The 21904-nt window shown below is 48.7% G+C and overlaps 1 protein-coding gene across 3 annotated transcripts in view; it reads left to right on the forward strand.

Moving 5' to 3' along the window:
• The window catches only part of TMPRSS4 (transmembrane serine protease 4), a 40600-nt gene extending 21848 nt beyond the window's left edge, over positions 1-18752 (forward strand). Inside the window, exons 4-13 of one of the 3 annotated variants that reach the window (XM_058446575.1) lie at positions 3933-4085; positions 5527-5656; positions 8617-8718; positions 9717-9757; positions 12679-12838; positions 14201-14367; positions 15765-15863; positions 16074-16216; positions 18237-18386; positions 18635-18752. In XM_058446575.1, coding sequence (XP_058302558.1) covers positions 3933-4085; positions 5527-5656; positions 8617-8718; positions 9717-9757; positions 12679-12838; positions 14201-14367; positions 15765-15863; positions 16074-16216; positions 18237-18386; positions 18635-18673 — 1184 coding nt within the window. In that variant the 3' untranslated portion in view covers positions 18674-18752. Of the gene's footprint in view, positions 1-314; positions 439-3932; positions 4086-5526; positions 5657-8583; positions 8719-9716; positions 9758-12678; positions 12839-14200; positions 14368-15764; positions 15864-16073; positions 16809-18236; positions 18387-18634 lie in introns of those variants that run through there. The other 2 variants (XM_058446574.1, XM_058446573.1) reach the window with 2 other exon arrangements.
• The last annotated feature ends 3152 nt before the right edge of the window (positions 18753-21904 follow it).

Raw genomic sequence — 21904 nt, forward strand, 5'->3', positions numbered from 1 at the left:
CACTCACCCCCTGAATAAGTGACAGTCCCCCACCGCTGCCCTCACCCCCTCAGTAAGAGGCAGTCCCACCCCTGCCTTCACCCACTCAGTAAGTGGCAGCCCCGCCCCTCCCATTATCACCTCAGTAAGTGGCAGCCCCTACTTGTCCTTCACCCCCTCAGTAAGTGGCAGCCCCCACCCCCACAGTCAGGGGCAGGTGATCTGCATAAAGCTTTGCAGAAAAAAATCGTTGTTATAGTAAAAGGAATTTGAGGAGAAAAAAACAGAGAGAGAAAAAGAAAGAAGAGAGAAGAAAGGAAGAAAGAAAGAAAGAAAGAAAGAAAGAAAGAAAGAAAGAAAGAAAATGTATCCACCCCCTGCTTTGAAGAGAGCCTTCTTCTAAAAGTGAAAGGGGAGATGAACTCGGCCCCCATCTGTTCCAGATGGCTTCTATCCCAGGTGACTTCTTCTAGAGGGAGAGCACAGTGGCATATGTTCCTAACCCACGCAGGCAATTTGCAGGGCTGCCACGCCCCCTGCCCCCTCCTTCCCATCTTCTGCAGATTGCAAGCTGAGTGGCTCTGAGCAGCGGCTGGAAGAACAGGGAGAGTTTCTGCTTGTGAGGAGGGGAAAAAGAGGAGGCAGCAGGGAAGACCCCCCAGGCAGCTGGCACCTGGCCCCCTTCAGCTTGGCCTTCACCATGGCCAGTGCCTGAGGCCCAATGTGGTCTTAAGCAGGCCTCCCTGCCTCAGGCCCTTATCTGTGATAAAGAAGATTCAACTGAAGGAGCAGGGATGTGGGTCCTTTTTGGCTCCCACATCCTATGATGGAGTCATTGCCTTTGTTATCCACATGAGCACAGCAGGTTGCTGACCACAACTTTTCACAGCAAGAAGTAGGGCACTGGGGACCAGACTAGGAATCAGGACACCCGAGACAGGGATTCTGGCTCTGCCACTTGCTGCTGCGTGACCTTGAGTAAGTCCTTCACTGCCTCATACCCTCAGTCTCCTCACCTATAAAATGTCCTTCCTCCCTCGGAGCGATATCATGAGCACCACTGAGATAACACATGTAAAGGACCAAGCTAAAAACCAAGTTTTGCAAAAGAGTGTGTCATCACACAGCAGCAGACAAAATGTGACCCAGGACATGCATTTGCTAATTGGGGCAGGACTGCCTGTGCAGCCAGGGAATAGCTGGCCTTTCAGGAATCTGTACTTGTAACTGTGGTGACATTTCCAGCAGTAGCAGCCAACTGCCTGTTTGGAGGACACTGAGAGAGACTCTGGTCCTCATTCTACATGAGCACTGAGGCTCAGAGGGGAGGAGTGGCAGTCAGGGACAAAGCTGGGACAGAACCCTGGTCCCCTGATTGAACAGGTCCATTTCCATCTCATGGCGGTGGAAATGCAGAGCCACAACATAAACCCCACTAAAAGCCCTGGGAGCCCTGGATGGTGTGAGATGCAGATGACCCCAAACCCTTTCTCCTTGACCTTGGTTGCCCACATGATGGAGGTCTGCAGTGACATCGGCAGACTTGCCATCCTGTTCTATTCAGGCTAATGTTAAAGTGAGCTTGCTTTCCGTAAGCATACACCCTGCCACAGTGGAGATAAAGGGGGCCAAAGTTATCCAGGGAAAGCCAGGCAGGCACTAAAGCATAATTTAGAGCTGGACGCTCCCTGTCCCAGAAGGTCCTATGTGGCTTCCACATCCTGGGCCCCCAGATTCTGCAATCAGAGGTTGTTACCCAGTCCCCCATCCTGGGCCGGGCTCCCTCAACCTTATGGCTTCTGGAGCCTCAACTGGCAATGCTGTCTCCTGGATTTGTCCCAGGAGGCTGGGGTGACTCTGCCTTAATCTGGCTCCTGATCATAAACCAAACTCCAAAGAGCTAAGTAATATCTAGCTCCTCCTTCTCCCTTGCTTCACTCAAGCCAGGAGCATCAGGGCCAGCAGATCACATCTCAAGCTTCCCCAGAGAGTTAGATGGGCCCTGGCTCTACACCGGAAGCACTGTGTGCCCTGGGAAAATAAAGCCTGACCTTCAATTCTCCATGCCCCTGTTTGTAATGTGAGTTAGTAATAACACCTCCCTCCCAAGACTGTTATCGGGATTACATGAGCAAAAGTATGGAAAGCTCCTGACACGGTGACAAGCAGGGACCATTATTAGATTTAATGCCACTACTCTTAAGACCAGCGCAGGGTGATACTGGACTGGAGAGGGTCCCATCAGGCCAAGAGAGAATTCAGTTAGGAAGGAGGAGTTGCCTCCTGCCAGGGTGTTGGCTGTGGGTCTTCACTAAGGAAAAGTTTGTTTGTTTGTTTGTTTGTTTGTTTGAGACAAGGTCTTGCTCTCTCTCCCAGGCTAGAGTGTAATCATGTGATCACGGCTCACTGCAGCCTCAAACTTCTAGGCTCAAGCAATCCTCCTGCCTCAGCTTCCCAAGTAGCTGGGACCACAAGGGCACACCACAATGCCTGGCTAATATTTTTTTAACTTTTTGTAGAGACGAGAGTCTCACTATGTTGCCCAGACTGATCTTGAATTCCTGGGCTCAAACGATCCTCCAGCCTTGGCATCCCAAAGTGCTGGGATTACAGGTGTGAACTACCATGCACGGCCAGAAAAAGTGTTAACATATCAGTTCCCTGAAGGATTAAACACATTCAACATCTTTCCATCATCCCAAGATGGCAAAAGAGCAACAGAATTTGAAAGCAGCTGGCAGAATCTAAAGACGGCAAGCAGGAACAAAACAAAACCAAGGAACAACCGCTTCACAGATCTTTCTCTTTTTTTCTTAATTTTAGTTATTTTTATTTATATATTTTAATTATTTTTTTCTTCAACTTTTATTCTAAGTTCTGGGGTACATGTGCAGGATGTGCAGGTTTGTTACGTAGGTAAGCGTGTGCCATGGTGGTTTGCTGCACTGATCAACCCTTCACTGAGGTATAAAGCCCGGCAACCATTAGCTATATTTCCTGATGCTCTCCCTCCCCTTGCCTCCCCCACAACATGCCCCAGTTTGTGTTGATACCCCTGCACGTGTCCATGTGTTTCTTTCACCCAGATAAAAGCACCCACCTCTAGAACTATACTTAATAGTTATGAGACATTTTCACAACTACCATCATACCACATGCTTTCAACAGCCCTGTGAGGCAGATATTATAGATATCATCATCCCGTTGTACAGATGAGGAAACTGAGAACTAAGAAGGGAAAGTGATCCATATAAAGTTGCACAGTAAGGCCGAGTGCGGTGGGTGGCTCACGCCTGTAATCCCAGCACTTTGGGAGGCCGAGGCGGGTGGATCACCTGAGGTCAGGAGTTCGAGAGCAGCCTGGCCAACATGGTGAAACCCCGTCTCTACTAAAAATACAAACACTTAGCAGAGTGTGGTGGCACGTGCCTGTAATCCCAGCTACTCGGGAGGCTGAGGCAGGAGAATCACTTAAACTTGGGAGGCGGAGGCTACAGTGAGCCAAGATCCCGCCACTGCACTCCAGCCTGGATGACAGAGTGAGACTCGGTCTCAAAAAAAAAAAAAAGTTAAGTTCCACAGTAGGTGGCAGAGCTAGGACTCAAAACTGGGTCTTCAGACTCCGGGTTCCTCCTCTTTTACCAGAACATACTGAGCCAGCACTGGGGGGTAAGAGGCAGGTAGCAGCCTGTTTCTCAATTTCTCCCACACACATGACCTCTCTTGACTCCTCAGACATCTTGTGGGGATGGGGCCGGTGTTACCATCTCCACTTTACAGACAAGGAAGCTGAGACTCAGGCCCAAGTCTATGTGCTACCAAGTAGCAGAACTGAGCCTGGAACTCACACATGCGTGTCTGAGAGCCCAGCACTATCGCCAGGAAAACCCAGCCTCTCCCTGCTCAAGCCTGACCCTCAGCCTTCTCTGCCCCTCCCTGCGCTTGCCTTCCAGTCAAGGTGATTCTGGATAAATACTACTTCCTCTGCGGGCAGCCTCTCCACTTCATCCCGAGGAAGCAGCTGTGTGACGGGGAGCTGGACTGTCCCTTGGGGGAGGACGAGGAGCACTGTGTCAAGAGCTTCCCCGAAGGGCCTGCAGTGGCAGGTGAGTGCAGGGTCTGAGGGACAAGAGAAGTGGGCCCAGCAGGAGGTCTGCTCAGGCCCCCCACGGCCCACTGCATAGTATCTGCCCCCTACTTGTCACTTTTCATCCTTGTTGTATAAGGTTCTTTGTTTGTTTTTTTGTTGTTGTTTTGAGGTAGAGTGCTTTGTGGCCCAAGATGGAGTGCAGTGTCTTGGTCTAGGCTCACTGCAACCTCTGCCTCCCAGGTTCAAGTGATTCTCCTGCCTCAGCCTCGTGAGTAGCTGGGATTACAGGTGCCAGCCACCACACCTGGCTAATTTTTATATTTTTAGTAGAGACGGGGTTTCACCATGTTAGCCAGGCTGGTCTCAAACTCCTGACCTCAGGTGATCCACCCACCTCAGCCTCCCAAAGTGCTGGGATTACAGGCGTGAGCCACCATGCCCAGCTGTATAAGTTTCTTGAGAGCAGGACCGTGTCTTGTCTACCTTTAAATCCTAGTACTTAACACACAGCAAACAGTAACTATTTGATGAACAAATGTGAGCCAGAAAGGACAGGAAACTGTAACTGAGCCTGCCCCATGTGTGTTGCGCCTGGTTGGATTTCAGGCAGAGGGTTAGAATGGGTGACCTTAGGGCATTCCTCCTTTCTGTGAAATTTGTTATTTCAAGGAGAATAGAAAAGAGACTTCTCAGCCACTTCGCCAGCTATTGGTCCTTCTATTCATTAGTGTTTGCTGAGATGGGCTATGTGACAGGACTGAGCCAGGTCCTTTCAATGGATAGGAGATGTTTTGAGCGTAAAATCCACATTCTCTCTTGGGCTGGGCTCTTTTACCTTCATCCCCCTGGTGCTTGGGCTCTGAAGAAAAAAAGATAGGTAGGAGATGAGTGATGGGGCTTCTGAGGGCAGGGCTGAGTGACTTTCTGTGTATTTGCTTTCTTTATCAGAAGTCAAATGCCCACAGGCACCTGTCATCCGACTGCCAATAGGACTTCTCACTCAACCTTCCCCTCTGACCTTACTTGGAGAAGGACCTAGGTCCCTCTCTCAGACATTTATTTCCCCAGGCTGGGCAAGTTGTATGGACCATGGATGGGTATGTGGTCCATACAATTTAAACAAGTTGTATATGGTCACTGGGCAGAGTGACCACATAACTGACCATCAAAATTGATACCTGTAAGAGTAAAAGGGGGCACTATTAACCACTGGGCCAGGGCAACAGGTCAAAATGGAGACTGACCCTGGGACGTCTGGTCACACTAGCTACTGTCAAAATGGGGCCCAAATAGACAAAGCCAAATGGAAGAAATTCCCTTGACATTGAAAGCGTTGGGGCTCTGTGGCACCCCCAGTTCTAGGTTGGGGGAGCTTGGGCTGGTCTCATGATGAGTTCTGAGGGGGATGGGCCAGATGGGCCCCCCCTTCCATCTAACCCAGGTTCCTTTCCTCCCAGTCCGCCTCTCCAAGGACAGATCCACGCTGCAGGTGCTGGACCCGGCCACAGGGAACTGGTTCTCTGCCTGTTTCGACAACTTCACAGAAGCTCTGGCTGAGACAGCCTGTAGGCAGATGGGCTACAGCAGGTAACCAACCTGTGCCTCTCTCCTTTTTCCCTCCTTCCTCTTTCCTCCTCTTCCTCCTTTCCTTCCTCCCTTCATCTCTCTTTCCTAAAAAATACGGGCATTGGAGCCAGGCAGAATCGCTTTTGAATCCCAGCATTTCACTTACAAGCAATATGAAGTTAGATTTCCTAAGCCTCAGGTTCCTCAGGAGTTAATTGGGGGAACTAATGCCAGCCTCATAGGATAGTTTTGGAATGCCAGTGAGAGAATGCGTGCTGCCCTCCAACACACACACACACACACACACACACACACACACACTCACACACACACTTCTGGCATCTATGCAGTCCTCACCTTTCCTTTACTCCTCAACCTTCACTCCTTTGTCCTGACTTTGCAAGAAACTGTTCCTGCCCAATAATACAAAAGCCAAGTTAACTTATTCAAAGTTTCATTGGTTAAGATTTAGCTTAAGTGAGCCTAGTTTCAGTGGGGCCCCATCTTCAGCAATCCCAGCTCTCTCTGCAAATTTCAAAAGCAGTTCCAAATCTGGAGTGGATGAAAAGGTGCAAGATTATAATAAGAGTAATTTGCATTTTATATATTTATATTCATTTGATTTTGGCAGAAAACCAAAAAGATAGTTATTATATCTATTTCATAAATAGGCCCAAAGAAAGCAAGTAACTTGCTAGGGTAGTAGCTGGGAGGTAGAGGGCTAGAATTTGAGCCCAAGACCCCTAATTCTTGTGCATTAGGAGTTCCCATATTGTTTCTGTTTCTAGACTGAGTAATTCTTTATTCTCATGTAGGACATCATCTATAAGGGAAGGGGCTGATGAGATGGTTGATCACTCAGAGAGTTTAGCTGGAGAGGATGGAAAAGAACCCATACATTCAGTTGCAGATTGAGATAACCTATCTCTGGCAGGACTCAAACTTCTTCAGGATTCTAAGAGACTGGACCCAGAGACTAGGCCAAAAAAAAAAAAAAAACAACTCTACCAGGCAGACATCACCAACCAATCACAGAACTCTCTCCCATGGATCCCTAATGCAGCCTCAAAGTCCTTTTTCACTAAATGCTCCAGGCAGCCATTACAAATCAATCAGAATTATTTGCCTCTCTCTTCTCTGCTCAACAGGCTTCTGCTGCTCTCTACTCTCCATAGGGGGCGACTTCCAGTACCCTCTAGAAAGCACACCCCAGCACCTTCACTTCAAGGAGAGTGAGGAAGTCATGCCCGGCACCTGCTATTCTCCCCTCTTCCTGCAGCCACGGAGCCCAGCCTCGCTGCAGGCAGCCCTGCCTCCCCACTGTAGTCCAGTCAACTGCTGCATCAGCCATACCTGGCACAGCAGGCTGAGGCTTGATTATGAAACCTGGGTGTCTCCAGGGGTTCTTAAGGTGATAGGCTTCTGGAATTTCTGTCCTTTTGGAGCTCAGTAAGGCACCAAACCACCTGAGCCTTGTGCTTCACAAAATCAAAGTTCATCAGAATCATTCGTTGGGATGGAATTGGTGAACAGAAGTTAACTTTCCTAGGAATGTCCATTTCCACCAGATTCCGTCCTTCTAGGTCTCAGACTTCCCTACTTTCTTTCCTCTCTCTAGATCAGAGGCCCTTCTTGTCCTAGAACCATAGGCATTTCAAGATGTGGGAGACACTAGGGATCATCTAGTCCACGCATCTTTTTTTTTTTTTTTGACAGAGTCTCACTCTGTCACCCAAGCTGGAGTGCAATGGCACCATCTCTGCTTACGGCAACCTCCATCTCCCAGGTTCAAGCGATTCTTTCGCCTCAGCCTCCCGAGTAGCTGGGATTACAGGCACCCACCATCATGCCCGGCTAATTTTTGTATTTTTGTAGAGACAGAGTTTCACCATGTTGGCCAGGTTGGTCTTGAACTCCTCACCTCAGGTGATCCACCCACCTCGGCCTCCCAAAGTGCTGGGATTACAGGCATGAGCCACTGCACCCAGCCCCATGCATCTTTTTATAGAAGGGGAAACTTAGGCTTGGAGAGACCCAGAAAAAGAATGTGACCTGCCCAAGGCCACACATCAAACTAGTGCCAGAGCCAGGGACAGAACCTAGATCATGAGGACTCTTAAAATGGACTCTAGTCCTCCCAGGTCCGACACTTGGGTCCTTCCAGGAAGTGCCAGCATTCCTGCCTGAGAATGTGCCAACCCACCAGTATCATGGATTGACCCAGCCCTCCATGGAGAGCTTCTACTAACATTACTAGCATAGTTAGGGATGGAAGGAAAAGATTTAGAAGAGGCAGATTCAGTAAAGGAACAATCAGAGAGATGGAATTAATCAGGGAAGGCTTCCTGGAGGAGGAAAAACTGCAACCCAAGGTTTGAAAGCAGCAAGCATGGATTAGGAGGGAGAAAGAGGGAGGGTGGTCCAGTTGAGAGAAACATTTGTCTGGATTCATATGAAGACAGATCCAGTCCTGTTCTATTAAATATCTCTACGGGGGCCAAAAACATACCCCCACTATAAAAGTCAGACCAGATGCCTTGTTTGGAGAACCAAATATCCACATTCCAAATCCCTCCCAGGTGAGAAGGGAGCTAACCTGAGCCCCTATGCCTCTTTGTTTCCCTGCTGTGAACCAGAAGACATTGCTGGGATATTTGAAATACGGACAGAGCTGGGAATTCGGAAAGGAGACCCCTAACATTTCTCCAGGGCTCTGGGTTCTGGATTTGGAGTCCCCGCCCAAGAAAGCAAGTTACATCAGCAATGCACTGAGGGTTGAGTCCTGGGATGCCAAGGGTGTGTTCTTTATTGTATAGCAAAGCAGGCCCCATCTTCACTGACTAAGACCACCTCCATTCCCTGGCCACTCCCCACCAAGCATTCTCTGCCACCCTGTCTCCTGAGAGTGGGGGCCAACTCTACCATCTTGTTCTAACCCCTGGCCCCAGCTCACAACTCTCTCTCCCTCTTGATGTGAGCAGCAAACCCACTTTCAGAGCTGTGGAGATCGGCCCAGACCAGGATCTGGATGTTGTTGAAATCACAGAAAACAGCCAGGAGCTTCACGTGCGGAACTCAAGTGGGTAAGTGAGGGGACACCTTCTGGCCTACAGAAGGCCCCCTCATGGACACTGCTCTTCGGGTTGCCACCAGCTCACCTGGAACCCCAAGCCGCCAGGGGAATGTAAGCAGACATCAGGAAGAACTCCTAGCCAGACAGATCATTCAATGCCAAGAGCTATAGACTCACATTTTGGAGAGGTTTTCTGTGTTGACTTGTTTTTAATATAATGGACAGCTGGACAAAGTGTGTTGTCCTACTCAAAGCCAGAGGGATGGATAATGTGACCTTTCCATCAATCTGGATAGTAAATAGTTTTTGCTACTGCTGTAGGTTTTCTAATAAATTGCCCAATAGGCAACATTCCAAAGTCACTTTGTCCTTCCCTACCACTTACCCAGCCAGGGCTCCCCACCTTCTTGATGCTCCAGGGAAGAGGCTCCACGGCCCTTGTGGGTGGCCTGTTCCTGAGCCTCGCCACCCTGCGTTAGAGCGGAGCATCCAGATGAAATCTGTCACACTGCGGCAAAGTGGCTCAGAGAGGAGGCTGGCTTCTTAGCATTCAGGGATGTTGCTGAGGGCCGCTTATTCACCGAAAATAAATCTTGAAAAGGACAGGGTTGGTAGCAGAATGATCCTTTACCTAAAATTCTATCAAAATCCCATTCTTCCATTTGGAAAGCCCGCAGTGCCACAGACTGTGTTCCGGGCTCTGCCCTCTTCCCTCTTGGGTCCCAGGAGCCCAGGCTGGGCTTTGAAGCAGGCAGGGCCCAGCGCACAGCAGGTACTCAGCAGTGGGGTTGGTACCTGCTGTGCGCTGGTTGAATCCAACCAAACGGAAGTGTCAATGCAGGAAATGCAATGGATGTCAATGCAGTCTCCAGATGTTCCCCACTGTGCAGCTTCCACATTTCTGAGGTATTGGGAGGGGACTTGAATTAACAGCATCGGGAGGCCTGAGTCCCTGCCTCCCAGCTGAGGAAGAAGCTTAAACCACAGGGCGCTGTGTCTGTCTTCCAGGCCCTGTCTCTCAGGCTCCCTGGTCTCCCTCCACTGTCTCGGTGAGTACCCCTGATCTCTGAGGGTTTGGGGCCTGGGCCGGCAATCAGCAAGGAGGAAGACCTTCATCTTCACTCCTAAATTTCTGGGACTCCAAGTTTCATTCTGCCTTGGTCTACAGCCCTTGGGTTTGTAGGTCAATGCCCCCTCGAGTTGTTGGTGGCCTTGGGCAGGTCACATTCTTCTTCTGGGTCTTTCCAAGCCTCAGTTTCCCCCTTCCACCATCTGTGCATGGCTCCACAACCTAAGTGGAGACCTGGGAGAGAGCATTAGGAAGACCGAAAAGGGCAGGACGGGGCCTCCACTGCCTCCCACCCCTGGTCAGGGCCCACATAGCCTTCTTTGTCACAATCAGCTCAGGTATCCAAGATCAGATTACCCACATTCATTATTTGAGCAAATATTCATTGAACAGTTAGAATATGTCTCACTCTGTCAGTTGCTGGCTAGAAGTAGAAAGTACCAGATGAGTGAAATAATTGGCCACTATCCTCGGTAGCTTATGACTAAGTAAGAAAGAGGTGCAAGACAACATGTGGAAAATGCCAAACTGAGTAACAGTCACAGTTGACATGCTGCAGAGAGAGCTGGCCGGGGGTCAGAAGACCTGGGCACCAGTCCCGTTCACTTCCAGTGTGGCCTCGAGTCATTCATCTGACCTCCCTGAAGTTCGTTTTCCCAAGAAGTCGTTTAGTCCCACTGCCCATCAAGGATCTCTAGGGACCCTTCTAGCTCTAGCAGAGGAGATCAGAAAAGAAAACAAGCAATGTGGCTCAGCTCATCCTACCAGCTTCATAGAGAACTGAGACTGGCCTGGAAGGATAGCCAGAAATCAGAACGCCTAAGGGAAGAAGGTCACAATGCTGCCTCTGCAGTTTACGAGTGTATATGCTTCCCTGCAGGATGTTGAGAGTTTCATTCATTATCGTGTGCCCCGCACCCCGACCCCACAATGCCTAGTGTGTGGGATCTGACACGTGGTGGCTGGTCAATGAATGAATGAATGAATGGTCACACCATCTGAGGTTCTGCACTGAGTAGCCCTGAAGGCATGAAGCAGCATAAGTGACAGGTCCTCCCTTGAGGGGACCTCTGTTTTACCAAGAAGCCAAGACCTAAGCTCAACAACACTGAAAGGGGAGCCAACACCCAGGACAGCCTGTGGGAATTCCAGAAAAAGGAAAATTCCCAGGGACTGGGGGCCCGGGCTAAACACTGAAAAATGCATCTGTAGGCTCAAGGAGGAAAAGCCTATGTCTGTCTGTCTTGCCTGCCACTCTCTCCCAGCACCCAGCACTGCCCCAAGACAGAGGGCACTTGACACAAATTGGTTAATGAATGATTTAGAGTTCAGTGGTCTCCAACCTTTTTGGCACCAGGTTGCATGGAAGACAATTTTTCCACAAACCAAGAGGGGGATAGAGAGCATTAGATTCTCTTTTTTTTTTTTTTTTTTTTGAGACCGAGTCTCGCTCTTGTCACTCAGCCTGGAGTGCAGTGTTGCGATCTCGGCTCACTGCAACCTCTGCCTCCTGGATTCAAGTGATTCTCCTGCCTCAGCCCCCTAAATAGCTGGGATTACAGGCACCCATCACTAGCCCAGCTGGGACTCTAGGCATGTGCCACCATGCCCGGCTAATTTTTGTATTTTTAGTAGAGACGGCGTTTCACCATGTTGACCAGGCTGGTCTCGAACGCCTGACCTCAGGCGATCTGCCCGCCTGAGCCTCCCAAAGTGCTGGGATTACAGGCATGAGCCGCCGCAACCAGCCTAGATTCTCATAAGGAACATACAGCATAGATCCCTCACATGTGCAGTTCACAATAAGGTTTGTGCTCCTACAAGAATCTAATGCCACCTCTGATCTGACAGGAGGTGAAGCTCAGGTGGTCATGCTCGCTTGCCCCCGCCACCCACTTCCTAATGTGCAGCCAGGTTCCTAATAGGCCACGGACCAGTACTGGTTTGAGGTCCAGGGGTTAGGGTTTGGGGATCCCTGATTTAGAGAACTAGGAGATGAGACAGCATTTCAATGGGAAGGGCATCTTTTTGGATCAAAAACAGCATGACTTTTTAGAGAACCACAAGCAGATGAATTTGGCTAGACAGAGACTTTTTATGAAACAGCAGGAGGCTTCCAGGAGGAGTGGAAACTCTACTTTGCCCTCAAGGGAGATCCCGAAGGGCTTTGCAGGAGCGGGCAAGGTGGCCTGAAGAAAGCAGTGTTTGAAATCAGGTGGTGTTTGAAAAGCCCAGCCCTTCCCCTTAGAATGGCCCTTCTACCATCTGTGCATGGCTCCACAACTGTGGTGGTGGCTGCCAGAAGAATTGGAAAGGCAGAACATGGGTGGAGAGGTGGGACCTGAGGGCTTTACAGGAGTTCCAGGGGTGGTGAGGGTGGGAAAGCCAGGTCAGTCAGTAGGAAGACAGGATGTCAGATTGAGAGACTCCCCTGGCAGGGGTAACAGACTTGGAGAAGGGGGAGTTTTGGATGGGACAGTCCACTTCCGAGTCACAAAACAGCTTGTGGGTGTCTGTTTACTGTTACTCAGTGGGAGCGGCTGGGGACACGCCACCGGGGCAGGGCTTTCGTAATTCTGCATCACTTGTGAAGGTCACAGATTCCCAGCACAACGGACACACCCGTGTTCATAGTCTAAACTCCTAAATACATCTTAAACCAAAAAAAACAAACAAACAAACAAAAAGAAAGAAAGAAAAAGGAGTGGGAGATTTGGGGAAAGCCTATGGTCTGGGACACTCAATACCTCCCATGAATAACTCAAATTGGCCTGGTCCTCTCCCCACTCTGGCCCCAGCCATAAGGGCCCTGCTTAGAGCAGATGCTGGGTACTAAGGGGAGGCAGTCTCATCCCCAAGAGCCTGACTTCCTGCCTCCTCCCTGCCTCTGCCTGCGTCCAGCCTGTGGGGAGAGCCTGAAGACCCCTCGTGTGGTGGGCGGGGAGGAGGCCTCTGTGGATTCTTGGCCTTGGCAGGTCAGCATCCAGTACGACAAACAGCACGTCTGTGGAGGGAGCATCCTGGACCCCCACTGGGTCCTCACGGCAGCCCACTGTTTCAGGTAAGGCCCCAGCTGTAAGGAGGTCTCTGGGGACCAAGGCCAGTCAGGGGCCAGAGAGCTTGGGGTCCTGTCTCCTGACACCCTCCTTCCCTTCACTCTCCCACTAGAGACGTTTGCCAGGGTGTGGCGGCCCCAATGAGACAATGGCCGTGATGCTCTTTGTTAGTCTTTTGGGTGTCTGAGCAGAGGGTGCTGGTCACCAAGCATGGCATCTTCCCAGTGGGACACCAGCAGATACCCAGAGTCCTCACCCCACCCCCATATCGTTCAAGCCACAAAAGCTCTTCCCACCTGCCTCAACTTCCAAGAACTCACTTTCTTTTTGCTTGTTACCAGGAAGTTGTTCCAGAGTCTAGAGTCACAGCCACGTCCTCACTATGTCTGGAAACTTTAAAAAAATTAAAGAGCATAGATTCCTTTTCAGTCCACAGAGAGGCCTGGCCTTACATCAGGGAAGGGCTACTCCCAGGCCCCCTTCACTTTTTTTTTTTTTTGAGACAGAGTCTTGCTCTGTCACCCAGGCTGGAGTGCAGTGGCATGATCTTGGCTCACTGCAACCTCCGCCTCCCGGGTTCAAGCAAGTCTCCTGCCTCAGTTTCCCAAGTAGCTGGGACTATAAGCATGTGCCACCGTGCCCGGCTAATTTTTGTATTTTTAGTAGAGACAGGGTTTCACCATGTTGGCCAGGCTGATCTCGAACTCCTCACCTCAAGTGATCTGCCCGCCTGAGCCTCCCAAAGTGCTGGGATTACAGGCATGAGCTACCGCGTCTGGCGCCCCCTTTGCTTTTATTTATTCATTCATTCAATATCTAATGAGCACCAGGTACCAAGCACCAGATGATGCGCCCAAGTGCATTAGACCCCACCGCTGCCTTCAAGGCACTCACGATCTAGGCCAGCGTTTTTTAACCACTTTTTTTTTTTTTTTTTTTTTTTAGATTCTGGTGAGAGCTATAAATTCTTTCCTGGAAAAACATCCCTGCACACTAAGCTGTGCCTGGCACTGGGAAAAAGAAAGCACATAATGTAACTGACAGCATGAGTAACACAATGAGAAAGGTTGGAGGAGAGAGCACCAGGACCCCAGAACTCAGGCATTAGAGGAGCCCCTTCCCCAGACCTCCTTGAGGTTTCGTTGGGCAGGTTTCACTGAGGAAAAAGGGTCAAATCCCCCTTTTGAATTTGGCTTCTTGTAAGTGCCAAAAGACTGACCCTTCTCCACCATCCCTGCCTCACCATCATCTTTCCTCCCAAGGCAGTGACATCCAGCACCCTGATCCCCAGGGCCCTGGGGACCCAGCCTTTGGCAAAGCCTCCTCAGGCTTGGATCAGGCCTGAACCCAGCTGTCTCTGCCCCCAGGAAACATACTGATGTGTTCAACTGGAAGGTGCGGGCCGGCTCAGACAAACTGGGCAGCTTCCCATCCCTGGCTGTGGCCAAGATCATCATCATTGAATTCAACCCCATGTACCCCAAAGACAATGATATTGCCCTCATGAAGCTGCAGTTCCCACTCACTTTCTCAGGTGAGAAGCAGGGCCCAAGGCCACTCAAGCCCCTTACATCAGTTTTCATGCCCACTCTGCTATTAGCTCACTGACTGCCCTTGGCACATAATGTCTCCTCTCAAGACCTCAGCTTGCCCATTTGTCTCTAACTAATACATCAGCCTAACATCACTGATGCCATGAGGCCTCCTCAAGCTGTCAGCTAACACCTCCACTCCATTCCCTACCGGAGATTCTTCCAAGGCCTGTCTTCTCTATGTGGAGTCCCTCAAGTGAACACTGGAGTTTCATCCAATCTTGGAGTTTTGGGACATCTTTTAAAAAGATTATCGAGCTCATTCCCCACCACTGACCAATACCCAAGAGCCTGCTCAGTATCCCTGCCAAGGAGTCACTGTGCCCCTGTTTGCTCTCCTCCAGGGGCAGGGAACCCATTACCTGTGAGGCAGCCCACAGAGTCTTTGAACAGCTCTGTTGAATGCCTTGCGCTTATATTGAAATATATTTGGCTCAGCATTCCCAACTGTGGGGTCCACAGGACACTGGCCCCTTGGAGAAGAGAGGATCCTATTGTCAAATAAGTTTGGGAAACATTTTCATACTACAGCTCCCTTCTTGGAACATGTTAGTTTATTAAAGGTAGGAGAAGTTTTTAAAACAATCTGTTTTATTGCGTTTAACCTACCTTTTCTAAATTTATTTGACTGCAGAATCCTTTTTTCATGCCACTTCTACTAGCATCCCATAGAACAAGTGTTCTAGAGGCCCCAGTGTGACCCCTTTCAGAGATCTTAACTGCCAGGCTCTCCTGAACCCTGGTGTGTGTTTCAAGATTTGTGCCTGGGAATTGTTTTAATCAGGTATGGTAAGGTGACAGATACAGACACAACTATCTTTGAAAGAAGAGTTTATTATTTATAATTCCTGAGAGAAAGGGACATACCCCACCCCCCAACACAGGGACGCCTGGGGAAGCAGCTGGGTCCACCAGGAGGCAGGAGTGAGGGGAAGGCATGGCCCAGAGCCATCCGTGGCTTCCATGGGCAGGTCTGGCCAAGGTAGGGTAGGCAAGATTGAGCATGCTTGGGATTGGATAGTGTGGACAATTGTCTAGGCTATAGATGTCAGCCTCTGGTTGTCTAGTATCTGTCCCTGGAGTGATTTAGGGCAGGAATAATATTGGCTTGGTGTCTGAGAGTAAGATAAAGAAAGTGGTTGGGGATATGGGCTTTGGGTTGGCTGGTTTGCCTATTAAAGGCATGCCCAGAGCCAAGTAGTTTACTATCTGCAGGAATTAGCTAGCCCAGTCTCTCCCAGACCAGCAAGATCCCCATAATCATAAAGCATCATAATTTACAGAAAATTAACACTTATGATGAATAAAAGATCTCCTTCTCCCTCTGTGCTCCTGGCAGGCACAGTCAGGCCCATCTGTCTGCCCTTCTTTGATGAGGAGCTCACTCCAGCCACCCCACTCTGGATCATTGGATGGGGCTTTACGAAGCAGAGTGAAGGTAAGTCCTGGGTGCAGGACCACAGGGCAGGAGATGCCCTTGTATGAGGGAGCACCTTCCAGAAGTAATGGGAAGGAGGACCACCCTTCAGAGAAACCCATCCTGGAGGAACAAGCACCAAGGCACCAGGCAGAAAGCAAAGTGGTTTGGCAATCCAGGGCTGGGGGATAGAAGGCAAGGATGGGAATGTGAGTGTTTTTACCCTCCCAGGGAAGATGTCTGACATACTGCTGCAGGCGTCAGTCCAGGTCATTGACAGCACACGGTGCAATGCAGACGATGCGTACCAGGGGGAAGTCACCGAGAAGATGATGTGTGCGGGCATCCCGGAAGGGGGTGTGGACACCTGCCAGGTGGGGCCTCCAAGAATCACGGGGAGTTCTAAGAATAGGGTTTAGGTCCTAGAGAGATGAGAAAACCCAGAGGCTGCATGCCCCACAGGAAGCCTTGCATATCATGGGCACTCAATGTGTGGAGGAAGAGAAGGAGGGAAAGAAAGGATACAGTCAGATAAAAGTGTACCAATAGATGAGTGGGTGGATGGATGGATGCAGACAAGCAGAGAGATTTCAAATGTCTCTTTTACATTCAAAGATGATGTTACTGGCTGGGCATGGTGGCTCACTCTTGTAATCCCAGCACTTTGGGAGGCTGAGGCGGGCAGGTGATTTGAGGTCAGGAATTCAAGACCAGCCTGGCCAACATGGTGAAACCACATCTCTGCTAAAAAGAATACAAAAATTAGATGGGTATGGTGGCGCACCTGTAATCCCAGCTACTTGGGAGGCTGAGGCAGGAGAATTGTTTGAACCCAGGAGGCAGAGGTTGCAGTGAGCAGAGATTGCACCACTGCACTCTAGCCTGGGTGACCCAGTGAGACTCCATCTAAAAACAACAACAACGAAGATGACATTACTCATCCTCCCCACCCACCCTTCTCACTAGCTACAGAATGATTAGCCCCTTGAGGTCAGGAATCCCAGGTCTATTTTCTCTGTGACTGTCCCCAAGCTGCTGAACTACACTAGGAAGGAACTACCACCTGCAGGATGCCGGAAGCGCACCTGTGTGTGCCCCTCACCCCAGCCTCATTGGCCATCAGGACTGTTTAGCAATCCCTGTAGACCTTCTTCCTCCCCCATACTTCCAAAGGATCTTCTGAACCATTTTCTTTTTTTCTTTTTTCTTTTATGTTTTTTAATAGAGACAGGGTCACTATGTTGCCCAGTCTGGTCTCAAACTCCTGGGTTCAAGGGATTCTCCCACCTCAGCCTTCCAAAATGCTGGGATTATAGGCATGAGCCATCAGTCTTGGCCTGAACCATTTTCATTAAAACCCCTACCCTACTCTCACCTCCATTTCCAGTCATTAAATTCCTTCATTTAAGAGGCATCTCTTAGTCATCGCTTTTGTGCCATGAACATGGTAGTCTTTGGAGATCCCTCAGGGAGCTCACAGTTGTTGGAGGAAAGGGGGGCATTAAACAGGCATTTAGGCTATAGTTTTGGGTTCAGAGGGAGGAAGCCCCAGGGGCTAAAAGAGCTGATAAGGACTCCCAGATAAGTGCACTTTTCACTTTCTGGCATTTTCTTGTTTTGCTATTTGCTTGTTCACCGTCTCTCACCCTATTTGATCCTAAGCTTTCTGAGGGCAGGGATCTTTGTTTTTTTCATCAGTTGGATCCCAATTGCTTAGAACACTACCTGGCACAAAATAGGCACTCTATGAGTGATTACATAAATTTTGGAACGACTAGGTTAAACAATGATAACCAGGCTTTTTTTTGTTTTGTTTTTTGAGACTGAGTTTCACTCTGTTGCCCAGGCTGGAGTGCAGTGGTTTGATCTCGGCTCACTGCAGCCTCCGCCTCTGGGTTTGAGTGATTCTCCACCTCAGCATCCTGAGTAGCTGGGATTACAGGTGCCTGCCATTATGCCCAGCTAATTTTTGTATTTTTAGTAGAGACGGGGTTTCACCATGTTGGCCAGGCTGGTCTCGAACTCCTGACCAGCCTGTGATTCACCCGCCTCAGCCTCCCAAGGTGCTGGGATTACAGGTGTGAGCCACTGCGCCTGGCCAATAACCAAGCTTTTTTACGGCATCACTCAGAGCCTTTAATTTGCTAATGTGAGTTGTGAATCTCTGAGAGAAGGATAACAGCACGCTTGCAACTTACTTGCCCACAGACAAGCCCTTCTGCCCCAGAAGAGAAGAGCATTCCAGGGTGCTAATGAGCAAAGAGGGTGAGGGTGGAACATCGGAGAGCAGCAGGGAGTGCAGGGGAACAGATAGGCCAGTTCAGGGAGCAGAGAAGGAGAAGCCCCCCCACCTCACCTGCCCTCCCCAGCAGTCTCTGTTCTGGTCTCTCACAGGGTGACAGTGGTGGGCCCCTGATGTACCAATCTGACCAGTGGCAGGTGGTGGGCATCGTTAGCTGGGGCTATGGCTGCGGGGGCCCGAGCACCCCAGGAGTGTACACCAAGGTCTCAGCCTATCTCAACTGGATCTACAATGTCTGGAAGGTAAGGCACCTTTGCCCTACCCACTGTGCCTTCCCTCCAGTCCTCTACCTGGGAGGTGCCAATCCATCCTTAGGTTTGATTTAAATGGCTCTGACAACTCTTTACATCCCAAATAACTTTCCCTCCAAGCAAGGGACAGCCTGAGATTGCACTATTAAGGCTGAAATCCCTTAGGCCAGAGATTTCTGATAAATGCAAATACCTTAGGGAATAGAACACACCAAGCCTCTCTTTCTCTTTTCTGACAGAATGAGACTATCAGATCCTTTCTAGAGAGAAGATTCTGATAAGGAAGAGAGTGGAAAGGCTCACGAGACCTCCTGGCCCTCTGCAGGGTAGGGAGAGAAGCAAAGTGCTTCAGGAAAGGAAGACTCATATTACACATGTCACCACTTTGTCCAGTTTCAGATAATCTGGCTTTCTCTTCATTGGTCTCTCTTATTCTAGGCTGAGCTGTAATGCTGCTGCCCCTTTGCAGTGCTGGGACTCGCTTCCTTCCTGCCCTGCCCACCTGGGGATCCCCCAAATTCAGACACAGAGCAAGAGTCCTCTTGGGTACACCCCTCTGCCCACAGCCTCAGCATTTCTTGGAGCAGCAAAGGGCCTCAATTCCTGTAAGAGACCCTCGTAGCCCAGAGGCGCCCAGAGGAAGTCAGCAGCCCTAGCTCAGCCACGCTTGGTGCTCCCAGCATCCCAGGGAGAGACGCAGCCCACTGAACAAGCCCAGCCTGCAGGCCAAGGTCTCAGGAGTATTGCTAAGCCAAGAAGGAACTTTCCCACGCTACTGAATGGAAGCAGGCTGTCTTGTGAAAGCCCAGATCACTGTGGGCTAGAGAGGAGGAGGAAAGGGTCTGTGCCAGCCCTGTCCGTCTTCACTCATCCCCAAGCCTACTGGAGCAAGAAACCAGTTGTAATACAAAATGCACTGTCCTACTGTTGGTATGACTACTGTTACCTCCTGTTGTTATTGTTATTACAGCTATGGCCACTATTATTAAAGAGCTGTGTAACATCTCGGGCATAGGCTAGCTGGAATGCTTGGTAAGAACTGAACTGGGACCATTGAACTTCCATTCTTTGGCTTGGGGAGAAAAAAAAGTCCTGGGGAAGCAATTGAGTCTCAAAGTAGAGGCAGGGGAAAAAAGAGTTAGGGAGACCAGATCTGCTGAGTGGCAGCAAGAGTGAGCTGCAGATTAGAGAAGCCAGGGTGAACAAGTTTGGTTCCCACACAGGGCCTTCTCCCTTTGCTTCTTTCCCTCCCTCCCTGCCTGTGATAATCAGCCAGGAGCCAGGGATAACCTATGACTTGGGAAGGAGATGAGTTAGGCAGTCGAGGGTGACATTCGATCAGGGATCCCCAAGTGGCTGGAAAGAAATGCTGGTCCTGTGTCCTAACTTTTTCCACCTGGAGAACCCTCACAGTGTGGCTTCTTACATTTAAAAAACAAAAAGGATCAGCTGCCAGGTATGAGGCAGTCCCCAAGCTGGGTTGTGAAGATGTAAGCATGAATAAGTCCCTGCACTCAAAATGGTCAAAGAATTAAGCCCCATGGACTTTTTTGGTAGCTGTATGAAAGCTTGGGTTTTCTGAGGACTCTCTTGCTATAGTTAAGTCAGATCCTAGATGAAATATACTTATTCATACTGTACTAGGTTCTTAGGAAACAACAGAATTCCTCAAATGCCAAAAACCAAGAAAATAGAAATGCAGAAAACAAAACAAAATAAAACAAAACCATCAGAACTGTGAGAGGAAACTAAGATGATGATCTGGGAGCAATACACTAAAATGTTGGGTAGAAACCTATATGAAGGCTGGCAGCAGAGCTAAACCTGGCCACGCTGCAGACAAAGGAGCTGAACCAGGGCTCCTACATGAAGCAGAGATAAACGATGGCAGTAAAGGTGGTCTCAAACTGCAGACGGTCTGGAGGAAAATATGCCAAATTTAGAGCCTCAGGATTCCCAAAGATCCTCCAAATATGAGCTCACAATCAAAGATCAGAGATGTTGAAAAATAAAAAACACCTTAAGTGGGCAGCATAAAAAAACAGCTAATTTAGAACTCCAAAGGCTTCAGATGTCAGAATATTAGAGACTTATAATAATAAGCAATATTTACAGAGTATTAGTATGTGCCAGACACTATTGTAAGTGCTTCATCATGTACTGAATCATTTAATACTCACAGAAATCTATGAGATAGATATTATTCTTATCTTTACTCTATGGATTAAAATAACTAAGGCACAAAGGGGTTAAGCTCCTTGCCTGAGGTTATAGACTGTAAGTTGAACATGAGCACTTGGAATACAGAGTTCATGCTGTAAACTACCACACTATAGGGCCTCCAATATGATAATTTATAAAATATTTAAATAAAAAATGAATACTAGTTCCACATTTTAAAATCATGTTTAACTGTGGTCAAATGCACATAACACAAGTTGCTATCTTAACCATTTTTAAGTGTATAGTTCAGTGGTGTTACGTACATTCACACTGTTGTGCAGTCATCACCACCATCCATCTCCAGAACAGAAACTCAGTACCCATCAAACAACTCTCCATTTCCCTCTCCTCCCAATCTCTGTCAACCCCCATCGTGCTTTCAGTCTCTGTGAACTGGATTGCTCTGGGTACCTCATTTAAGTTAAGTCATGCAGTATTGGTCTTTTTGTACTTGTTTTATTTCACTTCACATTGTGTCTTCAAGTTTCACCCATGTTGTAGCATGTGTCAGAATTTCCTCCCTTTTTAGACTGAATAATATCCTATTGTTTATACCACATTTTGTCTATACATTCGGGTTACTTCTATCTTTTGGCTGTTGTGAATAATGCTGCTATGAACATGGGTGTACAAGTATCTCTTTGAGGCCCTGCTTTCAATTCTCTTGGGTATATTCCCAGAAGTGGAATTGCTGGATCATATGGTAATTCTATTTTGAAATTTTTGAGGAACTAATATATTGCTTTCCATAGAGACTGCACCATTTTACATTCCCATCAACAGTTCGCAGGAGTTACTATTTCTCCATATCCCCCCCAACACTTGTTATTTTCTGTTAAAAATGGATATATTAATAATCAAGCAAAATAAAGGCATATTTGAAAAAGAACCAAATACAGCTTTTAGAAATAAAAATTATAATTATAAAAATAAAAAACTAAGTGGATGGGGAAATAACAATTAAAACACCAATTAAGAGAGAACAAATGAACTGGAAGATAAATTGAAGAAGTGACTAGGCTTAACAGCAGACAGAGATAAGGAGATTAAAAATATGAAAACAAGGCTAGGAGCAATGAAGCCTAGAATGGTAAATTCTAACATATCCCCAATCCCAGACAGAAAGAATCAAGACAATGAGAGAGAGACAATATCCAAAGAGATAAGAGCTGAGAATGTTCCAGAACTGATGAAAGGTGTGAATCCACAGAATATAACCACCATAGTGTACACGCATACAACCAAGGTGGAAAAATTAGAATAAATCCACACCTATGTACATTATA

The sequence above is a fragment of the Hylobates moloch genome, unplaced genomic scaffold (assembly GCF_009828535.3).
Source record: "Hylobates moloch isolate HMO894 unplaced genomic scaffold, HMol_V3 SCAFFOLD_11, whole genome shotgun sequence".
NCBI lineage: Eukaryota > Metazoa > Chordata > Mammalia > Primates > Hylobatidae > Hylobates > Hylobates moloch.